At 36.3% G+C, this 17,209-nt stretch overlaps 2 protein-coding genes across 2 annotated transcripts in view; both read left to right on the forward strand.

Moving 5' to 3' along the window:
- The first annotated feature begins 2,178 nt into the window (after positions 1–2,178).
- The window catches only part of LOC117071430 (olfactory receptor 4K1), a 28,996-nt gene continuing 13,965 nt past the window's right edge, over positions 2,179–17,209 (forward strand). Inside the window, exon 1 of the mRNA XM_033191393.1 lies at positions 2,179–2,563. The gene's annotated coding sequence lies outside the window, so the exon portion shown is untranslated. The remainder of the gene's footprint in view (positions 2,564–17,209) is intronic.
- On the forward strand, positions 14,766–15,831 carry LOC117071429 (olfactory receptor 4K5). Its single transcript, XM_033191392.1, has one exon. The coding sequence runs from the start codon at positions 14,785–14,787 to the stop codon at positions 15,754–15,756; it is 972 nt and encodes a 323-aa protein (XP_033047283.1). The 5' UTR covers positions 14,766–14,784; the 3' UTR covers positions 15,757–15,831.

The raw sequence follows: 17,209 nt of genomic DNA on the forward strand, positions 1-17,209 counted from the left end.
CTTAAATAATGTAAAGGCAGAAGACAACATTCATTGACATGAATTTTTAATTTTTTCAGAAATCATACATTGTCAAATTTTCTAAGGAGGAGAAAATTAAAGCTCTAATCATCATGGAATACATTAAAAGAAGTTAAAAGTATCATCCTATAAAACTCACAAGCTACATTCATGTTTATGTACAACCTTTCCCAAACCTGGCAAAGGACAGATAATGCTAGGATATAGAAACACTTTTCTGAGCAACTCCACTAATTTTGTGAGCCTATCATTGTCTTACTATCAAAATAGGAAGTGGATCGCCCAACAACTTAAAACTACTGTAATTGGAAAACTATATGAAAAAATCCTAAGTAAAGTATTAGCACATCAGACCAAAGTTATAATATTCTCATATAACACACCAGAATTAAGTGGAGTGTATGCTAAGAATACAAATATGTTTGTATGGGATATCCTATCAATAATTTTTGACATTTAAAATTACAACAGGAATCCATTTAACATTCCTATTGCAGTGCATCAGCTGTTCTTTGCTGAGTTTCTTCTCACTGATGTGTGGAATATCACTGAAGATTCAATTCAATTCAATTCTTCCTGTAGTGTTACAGAAATTTCTCCATGTAAAACTCTTCCTAAATCTATTAGAGACGTAGTGCATGTAATTGGTAGTAAGACAAGGGAAAGAGCTCTGGGAGTTGAAAGAAAGCTAAAAGTGGTTTGGCTGTCTGGACTTGAGCCCTTTTCCCTATTCAATAAGCCAACAAATATTTAATGGCAAGGAATCATCATGGGACACATTCATACTCCCATGGTCCTTGTTCAACCCCAAGTCCTAAATGAAACAGGTAAATGATAAAACGGGAAAAGGGTGAAATAGAGTGTCGAGAAGAGGAGGTTTACCTAAGTCAATATTTATTATAGTTATAACACCTTAACTCAAAAGTATGTGCACATTTGGTGCGGCTCCCCTACAAGAACATTCGATCTGAAAGAAGCCAAAACCTGTTTCAACTTTCTCAAAATCTGTAGATAATTGAATGAGGTATGCTTTTTTAAAAAAAAAATTTACATCAACAACTTGCTTGATCCAATTGCTTGAGATTTTCTTTTTGGAAAATAACAATAAGACCTTTAACTGGAGACTGAAACGTGGAGCTTATGATACTTGGACTTAGAGTTTTGTGCAAAGTCCTTTGACTCTACCACAAAATAATTATATCAATTTTAGTCTAGAGCATAAAATTTGACTTTGGGTATGATAGAAAATGACTTAAAGATCAGTGTCTGTAATATTTGAGGTTTCTTTTAGTTCTGTGGGTTCTTTTTCTGAAATATTGAATAGAGGAGACTCTACAGAAGCATACTAATATCATTCTATACTTACCTCAGTTCAACCCCGCCCAGTGCGACATCTAGACAAAAATGGCATTCAGTAGAGGATATGGTGCCATTCTCTATGAGGATTTCTGGCATTTTTCAAATCTTCATTTTATGGCTATTATCACCTTATCTACTGATATTCTGTACTGACATATGTACATTTCAGTTTACATATTCTCATACAGTACAATGTTAACTGCAAGGGAATTTACCTCAAACCCAAGCAGTTCACATAACTTCAGAGACAATATGGATTAAGCAGTTTTCATGGTTTAATCCATAAAAGCATTGCAGGTTGCAGGTGTTGCTTATAGAGTAAAGACAGAGGCAACAGGAGAGAAAACCAGAGTAAAAAATATGGGGGAAAAGATAGGTATTTTCCTTGTAAACGTGGCCTTGTGGGGATTCTCTATGAATTGAAGCTGCTTGTAGATAATTCTGAGTGGATATAAAAAGAAGCAGGGCAAAGGAAGGTGGAACAAATAATCTGGATATATTAGCATCTCTTCTTAATTGAGGTTTTTATGGTATACATATGTTATTTGCTTAGCCTCAGATTTAACCCACAAATTTATAAAATGGGGTTGTTGACTTACTATGGTTGTACCTCATAGCCATTCTTCATTAATAAGGATAATTGAGAGAAGAACATATATATGTCAAAATTACAGATAAGCATTTCCTAGTGGGATAACTCTAGAGTATTTTAAATTAATGTGGAGAAGAACACTTTGGATTGTAGTCTACTTTTCTAGATCTTGATAATAACCCATTGATGTTTCTCTTTGTAGGTACTTCTCTTGTAGGCTGAGACCATGGACAAGGGAAATTATTCTAGGGTGCCGGAGTTTGTTTTGCTGGGACTCTGCAGTTCCTGGGAGCTCCAGTATTTCTTCTTTGTGTTTTTTAACTTGTTGTACATTGCCATTGTGCTGGGCAATCTTCTCATTGTTTTTACAGTGATTTCGGAACCTGCCCTGCATACACCCATGTACATCATGCTCAGTAACCTTTCCGTTTTTGATATTTTTCTTGCCTCTTATGCAACCCCTAAGATGATCCATGATTTCCTTCATGAACCCAAGACTATCTCCTTTGAGGGCTGCATGGCCCAGATATTCTTGCTCCATGTTTTTGCTGGTGGTGAGATGGTGCTCCTTGTAGCCATGGCCTATGACAGGTATGTAGCCATTTGCAAACCTCTCCATTATGCAACCATCATGAACTTGTGCACATGTACAGGCCTAGTGGTAGGCTCTTGGGTCATTGGGGTTATGCACTCCCTGAGCCAGTTAGCTTTCACTGTAAATTTGCCCTTCTGTGGCCCAAACATAGTGGACAGTTATTATTGTGACCTTACTTTGGTCATCAAACTTGCCTGTACAGATACTTATATCCCTGAAGTGTTGATGCTTTTGGACAGTGGTCTTGTGGGGGCAATGTCATTTTTTCTTTTGCTGATCTCCTACACGGTCATTCTGATTACTGTGCGGCGACATTCCTCATCAGGTATGGCCAAGGCTCGCAGCACTCTGACTGCCCATATTACTGTGGTGACTCTGTTCTTTGGGCCCTGTATCTTCATCTATGCCTGGCCTTTCAGCAGCTTACCAGTGGATAACATTTTGTCTGTATTCTCTACAGTTTTCACACCTATATTAAACCCCCTTATTTACACATTGAGAAACAAAGAGGTAAAATCAGCAATTCATAAACTGAAGACCCAGTATGTAACTTCCAGGCTGTCTTCCCAGCTCTCTCTCATAAGACTAGATTTGTTGAATTGAGTAGACAAGTGGGAACTCGAGACACAGACTTTGTCTTTTTCTTCTAACCGTCAATGTTTTTAACAGTTAATTTGTTTGCTTGAAATTAGAAATGCATGTTCTTTGTTAAATACTTGTAAAGAAGCCTATACACAATTATGCATTCTTCAGTCATACTTGCTATAGATTTGTAGTTAATTTGCTTATATTTGCTAACTAAAATCAATACAGAGTGTTTCACAAATGATTGCACAATTTAAAATATTTTGATAAAATAGGAAATTGTTTGATAAAAATTTACGTGCATATTCATACTTGCTAAACTAAAAATGCTGTTTCTTTTATGGTTAAGATATACTAAGTAATTTGTGAGATTTACCTTTAGCAGTAAAAACATTCCATTAACATTCTTTTCTTCATACATTTTACATCAAAAAGATCATGCTCTGTATTAAAAAGATCCATAGAGTAATTAAGCATGTAAAATTAATTTTATAAGAATTTAAGATAACACTTTTCAAATCTACTTTTATTTTATTTTTTCCTCCTCACATACAAAACTTGAGAGATGCAAGAGATCACATTTTGTGAAGCTATATAAAATCACTTGATGTTACCAAGGTACCATTTATTCTTATCATTTTGTCACCAAAATGGTGTTAACATCAAAATATGACAGTTAACTAGTTTTAAGTCCATAAAACAGTTATATAACATAGCATATAAAGCTTTAGACACTTGGCAATAAAACCACATAAAAATAGAACAAGAAGCAAAAGCAGTTACTTCAGAACAATGAACACTGTAATCTAAAAGTACATTATGATGCTGCCCCAGAGCTATGGGCTGAATTTTTATGTCCCCCACCCCCTGTAGTGCTATAGTCTGGACATTTTATGTCCTATTCATGTATTGAAATTCTTACCACCAAGTTAATGGTATCAGGAAGTAAAACCTTTAGTAAGTGATTAGGTCTTTTGGATGGAGCTCTCGTGAACGTCATTAGTGGCCTCAAAGAGCTCCTTCTTTTTGATGTGTGAAGTTGGGGCAACTGCTATATATGATCTAGGAAGTCGGTACAGGCCACTTAATTTACCAATTTCTTTATCTTGGACTTCCTAGCCTCTAGAACTGAATTCCTATTGTTTATAAGTCACTCAGTTTGTGGCATTTTGTTATAACAGCCAGTATGAACTAAGACATCCAGTGTTAGGTACCACCCCAACTTCCTTCAAGGCGATTTCACTCTATTATATACTGTCCAGTCCATCTGACACAAAATAAAAACAAACAACACAACATTTATCTTGTGGAGCTATCCTATTCATGTTATGCATTCACTATGCTTTTAAACACCTTGGTTTTATACGTTGGGTGATTCATCAATCCTGCACTGTAGTGTTGCTTCTTTCCTGGTATCAGCATTATGATCAAAGATTACTTAGACACAACAACTGCTATAGATATGCCACATGCATACTTTTTCCCACAATGTGCTAAATATTTTAAGTCTATAAATCCATGGTGAGAGGTTATCAGACTTGTCTGGTGTTCTTCTTTTAAACTCATTAGCCTTGGTTCCACTTGAGGATTTAATCTAATTACTCTGCTAATTTTTACAAGAATACAAGGGTTTCCTTTGAAAGCACAAATATCAGGATCCTCCATACCACTGCATGCTTAAACTAAGGTAGCAGGAAATTTACATGCATTATAAACTAGTCCCTTCTTTCAAAAAGAACTTCATCAGGATGGATTGTGAGATTCTTCTGTTCATCTAATACAGCTTTAGAAAATTATTAAATCTACAAAATACCTATTTTAGGAAGCTGAATCAGACACACTGAATGCATGTTTTAATGCCGTCACTGGTTCTGGAGAAATTTTAAGTCCTGAACTAGGAAGCTGGTATTTTGGAACCCTATCTTTCAGCATCTGAAGCATAGCCCACATTGTGAACAAAAAGGGTACAGCTAGGAACCCACAGAAGACTAAACAGAAGAGCAGGAGCAAACCTCTTTTCCTCTCTCTCACTAGTGGTCCAGGAAGCACTGTCTCCTGCTGGGTGACAGGTCAGTGTGCCTCTGCTACTGCCACCAACACACAGGTCACTAACATTCATCTATAGCCTTCTCTTCTATGGACAATCACTGTGAGATGGAAAGTCTCATTTCCCAGAACATTTACTAAGCCATGACTCAGAATGGGAACAGGCGATTCTAAGAAAACACCACCTCAGGGCCCCTCTGGCACTTGGTGATTTGCCCCAAATGTTCTTCACTGGTCAGGATGTAGAGGAACTTCCACTCAGCCTGATTTGGGTTGAAGAATTTCTCCTTCTTTGTTATAGTGGGTGTGGGGAAAATGAGATGACTGGTGGTAGCAGCAGCTCATGGGCAGTGACCCAGGGGGTGGGGTTTCAAGGACTGTGGAGGCCATGGCCCTGCTCAGGCAACAGCAGCTGAGAGGCAACAGCAGCTGAGAGTGGGAAACAGGTCAAGGACGCCTGATCTCTCCAGCACACACTCAGTCAACTGCAGTTACTTGCATATCATATTGTAAATATACTCATGTATTTTATATGTCATATCATATTTTCTTAAATACTAAAAATTCCTAATGAATTTAATGAAGACCTATTTCATATAATTCATCGTATTTTGTATCATTGAGCATAAAATATTAATCTGCTAATTTAATGAGAAAATAAATGTAAATAAAACCATTGTTTTATTTTGTGTTACCTTAGTTTCTAATGAAGCTTTAAAAATATATTTTGTCAATTGCCCTAACACTTCATTCTCTGTTACAGGCTTAGTATTATTTTAATTACCATTTGTACTTTTGCCAGGTTGAAGAAGAGTACAGCTGTTTCTACATTTGTGATTACCTGTAAAAAACTTTTAGGGTTAAATTCACTTTTAGTTTTGTGTATTTCTATGCATTTTGACAAATGCTCCGATTTCTATGTCCACCACTACAGTTCCACACAGAATAGTTCCATCACCCAAATTTTCCCATTGCTATTCCCATATACACAACTTCTCACCACCTCCTACACCCCTGGAAACCACGGATTTCTTTTTTTCTCTGTAGTTTTGCTTTTTTTTCAGATATTCATATAATCCTGTACCGTGTAGCTTTTTGGAATCTGGTTTCCTGCTGGCACTTTAGCAAAATGTATGTGAAATTTATCAATGTTGTTTTGAGGGTTATGGTTTATTCCATTTGTTGACGAAGAATGTATGGGTGGCTTGGAAATTAATAATGAACTTGCTACAGACATCTCTATATAAGGTTTTGTGTGAACCTAGGTTTTCATTTCTTGTGAGTAGATAGCTAGGAATGAGATGATTGAGTCACATGTAGTCATGTTTTTTTAAGACGGCTTTACTAAGGTATAATTGATACGCAATAAATTGAATGTTCACTTTAGTGCACAATTTGATGTTTTGACGTATGCCCATAAAACTGTCTCTACAATCAAAATAATGAATGTATCCATGGTCCCAAAAGTTTTCTGCCACCCCTCCCCAATTCACTACTTGTTCTACTGTTTTTCCTACTTTAACTCAGTATATTTATTTGAATTTATCTATTTTTATACATGTATCAATATTATGTTCCCTTTTTATTGCTTAGAAGTAGTTCATTGTATGGGAATACCACAGTTTATTAATTCACTGTCGATAGACATTTTTATTGTGCCTCAGTTTTGCCTATTACCAATATAGCTGCTTATTTGTATATAAGTAAGTCTTTGTATGGATATATATTTTAGTTTTCCATTTTTAGGCAAATAATAAATTGGAATGTCTGAATCATGTTGTAGGTGTATGTTTAACTTTTTAAAAGAAACTGACAGACCTTTTATAAGTGCTTACATTATTTTATGTTCCTATATTCCCATGAAAATTTCACTTCCTCTACATGTTTGCTAAACTTGTTATTTGTCATTTTAATTTTAGCTTCCTCACAAGTGTGGAGTTGCAGCTAATTGTATTTTAAATTTACATTTCCCTAATGACTAATTACATTGAACATATCAGACATAATTTAAGTGAGACTATATTGCTAAAGGAAATGTTTTCCAGGATTATACTATCTTCCTAAACTTGTATAATCCTAATGTCAGCCTCAAAATGTATAAGGTGCAGAATTACAAGGAACAAGAGAGAAATTTCATGACCATCATTCAAGATTTCATTAAAATCTTCACTTCATTCACTGTTTGTAGAAATACGTAGCAGTCTGTGTACAGTCAGGAGACAGAAACCATACAACAACAGATTAAGTAGTTTGGTACAAAGAATGAACTATAATGGAAAAGTAACTATAAGATATAAGGAAACTCTAGGTGGTGCCCTATAGCAAAGAGAAAGTACCCAAGGAACCACAATCTTAACAGAGGTTAAGTTTCACTGGGAAATGAATGGTTCATCTCATTGGTGAGTAAAAAAGCTCACTGATTTGGCTAGGTCAGAGCTGGTCTCCCAACTGCTGGGCAAATAATAGCTTACCTCTTATGCAAGCTGGGGAGGAGGTGATCAGAAACCAGTGGACTGGATGCGCAAAGGAAATCTAGGTGCTGGTTTGGGTAGGAACTCTTCCAAATTGTTGGGGGGACTCTAGTTTCTGTGTGAAAAGTCTCCTGAAAGGTTATCACAAGACCATGGCTGTGAGGTTGGAGAGAGATCAAGCTTCGGGACTGTGACTGGGGCAGTCTCCATTGGTTTTCCTCACACCTGTGTTGCTGACCCCAGCAGAGGCCTGAACTGGTAAGAGGGTTTCTTCCTCCTGCAATGTGCTTCTAGCATCTTTCTCTGAGAAAGCTAAACATTGTTCTCACTTTAAAGGGAGAAATACTTAAAGAAATTCCATTGTTCAACACCTAGCCCATATTGAAGGGTACATTGAAACCTGAGAGACAATAAACTGATAACTGAAAAGAAGTACAGATTTGTTAAATAGCTTTGTAGAATAATTTGGAAATATCTAATAGCAATGCTGAAGATTTGAATTTTGTACAATTTAGCAATTACTCTCCAAGCGTACATTCTGGAGAACCTCTAGCACATATTTATTTATGCAAGTGCTCATTTTAATGTTGTTCATAATAGCAAGAACTAGAAACAATCCAGATATCTATTCACCAAAAATGACAAACATGCAGTGTACTGTATTTATATAATGGAGATCCTACAGAATTAAAATGTATAAACTGAAACTATGTGTGTCACTATTGATAACTGTTAAAAATCAATTATTGAATGAAAAATATTAAATTGTCAAATAATACATGAAGGATGATACTGCTTGTATGAAATTAAATAAATATGCCAATAAATCGCTTAATAGTTCTCTTTATTTTTAGTGTCCTTGAAATATTACAAATCATTTTGTACAAGGGTAAACTAAGGCTAAGAGATTTACAGTGATTTGTCCAATAACATATTCTTTGTCATTGTTAGAATTGAGAATAGGAACCCATATCCTTTAAGTTCTAATTAATTGCCCTTTGTTCCATATTACATACACATGCAAGGACCCAGTATGCCCTTCCATTCCTAAGTCAAAGTATTTCTCACTTAGGCAAAAGAATGTACTTTCCCACACATTTTCTCTGGAGTAGCAGGTTCATTTGTATAGAATTAGCAGAAGATACTTTACTCCACATAGTGCCCAAGGGCTGAATGACTCTCACTTTTTCTCCTACGGCCTTATCATCCTCATTGTAGTTTTCAGCAATGTGGGATGTTATTTGCCTTGTTCAATTGAGAATATCTGTTGAAACATATTAATTCCCATTGGAAGATGAACCTTGGCTAATTTAATACTGAATTTTAAAAGCTGCAATTGGGCCGGGCCCGGTGGCTCAAGCCTGTAATCCCAGCACTTTGGGAGGCCGAGACGGGCGGATCACGAGGTCAGGAGATGGAGACCATCCTGGCTAACACGGTGAAACCCCGTCTCTACTAAAAAAAAAAAATACAAAAAACTAGCCGGGCGAGGTGGCGGGCGCCTGTAGTCCCAGCTACTCGGGAGGCTGAGGCAGGAGAATGGCGTAAAACCCGGGAGGCGGAGCTTGCAGTGAGCTGAGATCCGGCCACTGCACTCCAGCCTGGGCGACAGAGCTAGACTCCGTCTCAAAAAAAAAAAAAAAAAAAGCTGCAATTGGTCACTTAGATAAATTCATGGTACTCTTACAATTTGACAAAAGAAAAAGCACTAACCTCCTGCACCCGATAACTTATGGAAAAAATAAATGATTAATGTAAAAAAGATGAGGATGTTCCTGTGTCTGTATCTTAGTGAGCCAGGGATGACTTGTGAGAAATTATGTAAATAGATGAAGTATACTTGGGGAGACACTTGAGAAAATTATGAAAAACTCTGACTGCACTTAGGAAAATCCATCATGACACTCTTAACTATTACCTAAAGAAATTAAATAGGCATGAAAATCAAGGCTATATATTGCTTTGTAGAGTAAAACAACACAAAAAATAATGAGAATGTTAAATACCAAACTCATGTTATACGTCTGTAGTTACAGCATAATCAACAATTTATTTTTATTTGCACTTAAAGTATATAACACTATTTAACCCTACAGAAGTAAAATGCAAATTTATTTTTCTTAAAGCATCTCATTATTTCTATAACTTAAAAAAAATGGTAATGTATGGTTTACTTCCAATGTAACGGACAAACTATTTTCTCTATGCTTCAACTCAAACCAGTTGTGTCATTATTTTTGCATTAGCTGGTTGATTGTTGGTACTGGTTTTTATTACTTAATTAGGACATTGTATTACCAAGTAGGTGAAATGTTTTTGCTCCATGTAAAGATAGAGTTTATGTGGGTGGTTTATGGTTTGCAGAGTTCTAGGCCATTCACTGGGAAGGATTCTATGCACAGGAAAGTAAGAAGGTTAAACTATTCAGTGAATGACAAATATAGGGTGAAATATATTTCCATTAATACTATAACATGTTTATCGACAATGTACTTTCGGCACATCTCTCTACCAAATCCTGTGAATGATTCATAAGCACAAGAATTCAAGAAGTTTCAGTGTGGAAGAGAAAAATAGAGTTAGCTATCATAATAATATTTCTCTTCCACACTGGGAGTCTTACCTTATGTTTTGAGAGTCCCCAGCTAAACAGGGGTTCCATACCAGAGTGGCTAGCAATCCTGTCCCAGTGAGAAACGAAAACAAAGGTTGTGGGTGTTTCCAGTGTGTCTTTATCAGACATTTCTTTTACCTGGTGCAAGGCTTAATGCCTAATTGTCAGGACCAGGGAGTTCCTCACACAGGAAATTTTATACTGGCAGATGCCCCTGCAGCTTCTGTCTGACCTACGTCTAGTTGATGTCTACCAGACCAGCACTCTGGAGGCTGGGTGCCTGATCTTGTGTTCTCCCAAGCATTCCAGGGAAAACCCAGCCTGGACCAGCCCCTGGTTCTTCAGGTGGATAGTGCGAATTCAATACATCACTGAAATAGCAAAAACATTCAAGGATTTTTTATTTAGTGATCAGGCAGGGAGAGTGCAATAAGTTGGGAGGGCAGTCCTTCATCCGAGGGTCATGTGGGGCAGGAATGAAGAGTCAGGCAGAGGGAGGGTGAGAAAGTCTTTCATCTAGCAGTATACCTGAGGGAAAAGGGTATGGGTTACTTTAAGTTCATCAGAAAATGACTGAATGGTCCATTTAAAGAAAGTGACAGGAAAGCAGGAAGCCCAGTCTGCCAGGTGGGAGAGATGCCTCTAGTTTTTAATCTCTGACCACCAGTTTGAACCATTTGAATATAGTGTAGAACTGGAAACTGTGTCAAGGGTAACTGAGCCCTGCTTCTGGTATGAGAAAGTAGAATTTGTATTCGAAATGTATGCCAAGCCAACATAATTCACTACACTTTGGGAGAAGATATAATGCCTATGCAATCAAAGTGCTACAGAAACATTAGGACATAGACATTTCGACTTAAGCCTCTAGGAAGGCTTTCAGAGGTGGTAACATCTGTTTTGGAATAGACATCTGTGAAGGGCATGAAAAAATGGATAAGGAATTGTTTATCAGCTTAATAAATGTTGAGTAGCCTGTTTTTTAAAATTATTTATTTATCTATTTATTTTTGCTAGAGAGCAGTGTATGGCATAGGTAAAAACAGGTTATATATTCTTGGCTCTCATGCTAAGGACATTAAATTTATATATAAGCTTAAGGAATGATGAGATGTTTCAAGTGGAAGAGTGAGGTCCAGGAGAAAGGTAGGTTTTCCCTTACAGTTAATTCAGAAAAGTTTGAAAGAAAAGAGTTGAGTTGAGTTGGGAAATTGTGAGAGCCAAGGTTTGAGATGGCTATGTATAGTCACATTCAAAAACTGTCAGAAACAGATTGGAATATTGGAATGTGGGGGGCGGTGGGGGGAACAGTACTGCAAAATTAGAGGTCATAATACAGAGGTGATGACTGGTGCTAGGGAGATGAATGGAATGCCGAAGAAAGGGAGATAACGAGGAGAAAGAGATTAATAAGGACAAAAAGAGATAAAGAAGAGTTCAAGAAATGCAGAGGGAAAAAAATTGGAATGTCAGAGGCTAAGACCTCTTGGAATCTACTTTTAAGGGACAGTAGCATGAATAAAGAAAGCTAATATTAAAAATTCTGAAAGGAAAATGAAGAGGCATTCCGTTTAAGAGTTAGCTATCATTACCAGGTCTTTGGGGACATTTGATAAAGTAGTTTTCCTGACTGTGGCAGCAAAAGGCATAGTTAAGCATGTTAAAAGTCTGAGTAGTAAAAAAGATTTGGACAGAAACATGTAGACACTCCTACACAAAATTTCTTTTTCTAAAAAAAAAGAAAAATTAAGAGAAAATACAATGAAAGAGAATAGAAGAGTTTAGGAGAGTTTTTTTTTCTTATTTCTTTGATAAGTGAATCTGAGCAGTTGTCAGTAGATGAAAAGATTAAATGAAAAGTGAAATGAAACAGGGAGAGACTAAAAATGCAAGCCAAAGACAGCTTAACCCAGTGGCACAGTGGTTCTCAACTGGGAGTCATTTTTCACCTCCTCAGCTGGACATTTTGTAATGTTTGGAGACATTTTTGGTTGTTATAAATGGGGGAAAGTGTAACTGGCATCTAATGGGTAATGCCAGAGATGCTCCTGAATATGCTACAATGGTCACATGACAGTCTGTTTCAACACAGTAATTCAACCCCAAATGTCAGTAATGCCAAAGTTGGGAAACTCTGGCTCAACTGACTAACCAATGGCTCATAGTAGGTGAAAAGATTAGAATCATGAACATATATTGAGGGAATTCCTAGTTGTAGCACAATGTCAATGGCATCAGTTTTGTATTCAGATCTGAAACAGTATGTCGTAGTGTGGCAAGAGCTGGCCTTGGAGTCAAATACCAGGGTTCAAATTCTAGTTTAATGACTCTCCAGCTATGGAACTTCAGGGAAACTACTTATCATCTCTGTATCTCTGACTTCTTATTGTAAGACAGAATTAGTAAGTGCATTTACCATGTAGCATTTGGGAAGATTCAATTACTATATATTAAGAGCTCAGAACAGTGCCTGACATTTGGTGCATAGTAAATATTTTATTATCTGATTTCAAATCCTCACTGAGCTGTTCTGACCTTTACTAGCTGTCTGACCCCAGATTACTAAACATGTCTAATCTTTGTTTTTCTCTTCTGCAGTTTAATAACCCCTTTTCCAAAAGTCTGTTGTAAAGATCACTTGATAAAACATGTATACACAGTAGATGCTATCTAGCAGCGTCGGAACAAACGCAAGCTCTCTTTGCCCTTCATTTGTAAATTTTAAAATTATGATTCATCATTCACTATATTTAAATCTGCCTCAATTTTTAGCTTAATACATTACATTCATACAATAAACTTTTTTGTTAGGTAGAGTTGATCATTTTATGTAATAAATACATGAACTTGAGCAAGGACACCTTTATTTCACAAATGGAGGAACAAAATGAGTCACACATAGGATAAAGTGATTACATTATGTTTCAGAATCCTCTTAATTATTGCCTTCTTGTATATTATAGACACTGATTTGTTGTTACTAAAGCTTTAAACAATTATAATGAGTCATTTTTTTTTTGTCATAGTTCCAGAGTTTAAAATAACGTATATCCAAAATGTGGTCCAGTGGAATGCTTCTCTGAACATTCTTCCAACAGAGTACACAATATGATTATTTACTGTGGGGCTTCCCTGTGTGGATTGCAACTGCATTCATCTAAATGAGAGGCTAGGTCTGCAGCCTAGAGACAAAGTAAAGACTCTGGCTTCTTGTATGAAATAAATTAGCAGAGAAAGATGCTCATGTTCTCACATGGGACCAGAATTAGATCATCACTCTCTCAGGTCTCTTACTATGACTGTTGTCAACAGTTAATTGTCAGAACTAATATGGTTTCCTAAAACAGTACTTCTTTAAAGCTTTTCCAGTTCAACTGGACTAGATTTATATAGTAGGGTTTTACAGGGTGAAAAACATAAGATGCAAATTTTTAGATATTTTCAAGAGCATGAGAGGTTTATAATCATTTTTACTTCTCTATCCAAAAAAAAAATTTTTTTTTAAAGTACTTCATTTTCTGGCATTAATTATAAAGATGTTTTAAGAAGATCATGGAGAACTCTAGCAGGGAGAACGTAAGTGGGCTGAAATCAAATTCTGGTAGGCAAAGAAAATGAAAAATTTAGGTTCTGCTCTTGGATGATCAACAGAAAATGGGATTTAGATAATTCAGGTCAGCCATAATATGTGTTTTAAGAAATTATTGGATGACTAATTGATAAACTCAGTTGGAACTATAGGCCAGTATAATACATTCAATAGTATCTGGTTAGTAGGAATTGCCTAAATTAGAAACGACTCCTGCAGCAGCACGAAGGTAAATTTCTACTAATATAGGGGTGTTTAACGTATTAAGATCCTATGTTGCAATGCAATTACTTTGATAGTAGAATGTCATGACTTATTCTGCTTAAACTCTAAAGTTTTCTGTAAAGTAGGTATTTTTACACCTCCCATCTTTTTTAAGGTGTGGAATTAAAGTCCAGACAAAATAATTAGCCAAAAGTTAATCTGTGTGACTTTACATCATGTAATAATAATCAAGTTATGAATATCTCTTCAAAAGTTAAGAAGAATGTCGTATAATTGATGATGTAGGATGACCGCAAGACAAGTAGATGTAAACAGTTTTTGTCAACCTATAAGACCTGTGGAGCTGGACTCTAGGTCACTGCTCTAGTCTTGTTGTCATGAGTCAGCTTCTGGGTAAGCTCATTTCCTACTGTATAACAGACAAGGACTATCCAAGAACTCAAGGGCTTCTAATTATATTGATTAAATTATTAAGCATTATTTAAACATTTACATAAGTTCTTTCCTATTATCCACCTATCCAGACATACTGCTATGGCCTCTTCAAAATTTTTGCATTCAGCAAATGTACATTATATCTGAGATCTCAGAATCCCTCACCTTAAAAGTATTCTTAATTCAAGTTCTGATTCCTTTCTATTTATCCTCCTTTAGAGTTGTTTCAGAACAAGTGTGCAGCCTGGAACCATGGATAAGGCCAATTCTTCAGTGGTATCCGAGTTTGTACTGTTGGGACTCTGTAGTTCTCAAAAACTCCAGTTTTTCTACTTTTTTTTCTTCTCTGTGTTGTATATGGTCATTGTGCTGGGAAATCTTCTCATTATCCTCACAGTGACTTTTGATACCAGCTTGCACTCCCCTATGTACTTTCTCTTGGGAAACCTTTCATTTATTGACATTTGTCAGGCTTCTTTTGCTACCCCTAAGATGATTGCAGATTTTCTGAGTGAACACAAGACCATATCTTTCAGTGGCTGCATAGCCCAAATTTTCTTCATTCACCTTTTTACTGGAGGGGAGATGGTGCTACTTGTTTCGATGGCCTATGACAGGTATGTAGCCATATGTAAACCCTTAAACTATGTGATCATCATGAGCCGAAGGACATGCACTGTCTTGGTAACGATATCCTGGGCTGTGGGCTTGGTGCACACATTAAGCCAGTTATCATTTACCGTGAACTTGCCTTTTTGTGGACCTAATGTAATAGACAGCTTTTTTTGTGATCTTCCTCGGGTGACCAAACTTGCCTGCTTGGACTCTAACATCATTGAAATACTAATTGTGGTCAATAGTGGAGTTCTTTCTCTAAGCACTTTCTCTCTCTTGGTCAGCTCCTACATCATTATTCTTGTCACGGTTTTGCTCAAGTCTTCAGCTGCAATGGCAAAGGCATTTTCTACGCTGGCTTCCCATATTGCAGTAGTAATATTATTCTTTGGACCTTGCATCTTCATCTATGTATGGCCCTTTACCATCTATCCTGTGGATAAATTACTTGACATATTTTACACTGTTTTCACCCCCATATTAAACCCCATTATTTACACACTAAGGAATAGGGATATGAAGGCTGCCATAAGGAAAATTGTGAACTATTACCTGAGGCCAAGGATAATTTCTGAAATGTCACTAGTAGTGAAAACTTCCCTTCATTAAGACAAAACTCCTTCAAATTCCTCAGGTCAATACCCTGTTTAATATTTTAATCCTTTTTTGTGGTGTATCTCAATTGCGGGGAAAGTAGTGGAGAAGATACTATACAGAATATTTAATGAACATTAACAAGTCTTTTTCTAGGTATCAAGCGAAAGTCAAATATCAAAAACATGGAAAAATCACTGTTTAGATTACTGGTTCCAGAAAAAAAATATGGGTACTAGATGGATAATATGTATACATTTACTGCTTTTGTTATGGGTAAATGTAAATATGATGAAAAAAAGCAAAGAGAACCTAATTCTTTGGTGGACATACATTCAAACATTTGTCAGGCTTTATGAGTTTTCTTAATGACATGCCTAAAACATCTATATGGATGAATAGCATTTAAGAATCTGAAACTGAATTTTGCCAGCTTCAGGGAATAGCCAATCTATGATTTAATATAAGTGCTTAAGTTTAAGTGGAGATTATTAGGTTATGAGACTCCTCTCCCCACATCAATTATACCTATCCCATATGGTTTTCAAATAGCTAGCAATGCTTTAAAATACAGAATGAAATATACTCAGAAGCTTCTATTTTAAATCTTTCATTTAAAGGGCTTTCTCTGATTGGCTAGATAATTCCAATTTCCTTTTAGATTATGAGTTCTAGAAAAGAGAGGAGAATCTAGAAAGCTGAACTATTTTAACACCAAGATTTTCATTTGTGCCATTCTTTTGTTGCTATAGTGCAGCTGCCAGTGGCTTATGTTCAGGCACCCAGTGGTACTCATCCTCCAGCAAGTTTTATTGCCAGCCTTGGCCTTAAATTCTCTGAGCCCCATTTTTAGTTCACCCTCTGTGAACTAGCTCTGGTCCAGCGCAACCCAGAGAACCTCTCTCCATCCAGGGGACCTCACTCATATTCTCTCCAAAGTGTTCGGAAACTCATCCTTGGGCAGGGCATCGCCCTTCCACATTTATTTCTTCCTTGGTTTCTCTCCTTTAGGCCTAGGGTTTTTTTTTTTTTTTTTTTTTCAAAGTAAACTAAAGACTATTTAGATTCAGATTTAACCAGTTTTTACATGTATTCTTTTTTTTGTTTTGACTATTGCTCTATAATATTATGAAATATTATTACATAAATAGATTCACGTAGCCACAACTACTACAAACCACAATAAGGACATAGACCTCTTCCATCACTTCCAAGAAACTTGCCTGTGCTGTCTCCCCTGTGATCTTAACCCTTGGCAACCAATGATCTGGTCCCCATCACTCTATTTTATTTTTTCATTTCAAGAGTGTTGTAAAATGTATCAGCTATTCAAATGGCCTTTTGTAATAATTTTTTAAAAATTTAATGTGATTGTATTTGTGAATCATTTTTGATATCTTTTTTTGTGTGTCTGTGTCTGATTTAAGAAATTCTTCTCTCAAGATCATAAAGACATTAGTTAGATTTT

This window comes from Trachypithecus francoisi, unplaced genomic scaffold, assembly GCF_009764315.1.
Source record: "Trachypithecus francoisi isolate TF-2019V2 unplaced genomic scaffold, Tfra_2.0 Lachesis_group3, whole genome shotgun sequence".
Lineage (NCBI taxonomy): Eukaryota > Metazoa > Chordata > Mammalia > Primates > Cercopithecidae > Trachypithecus > Trachypithecus francoisi.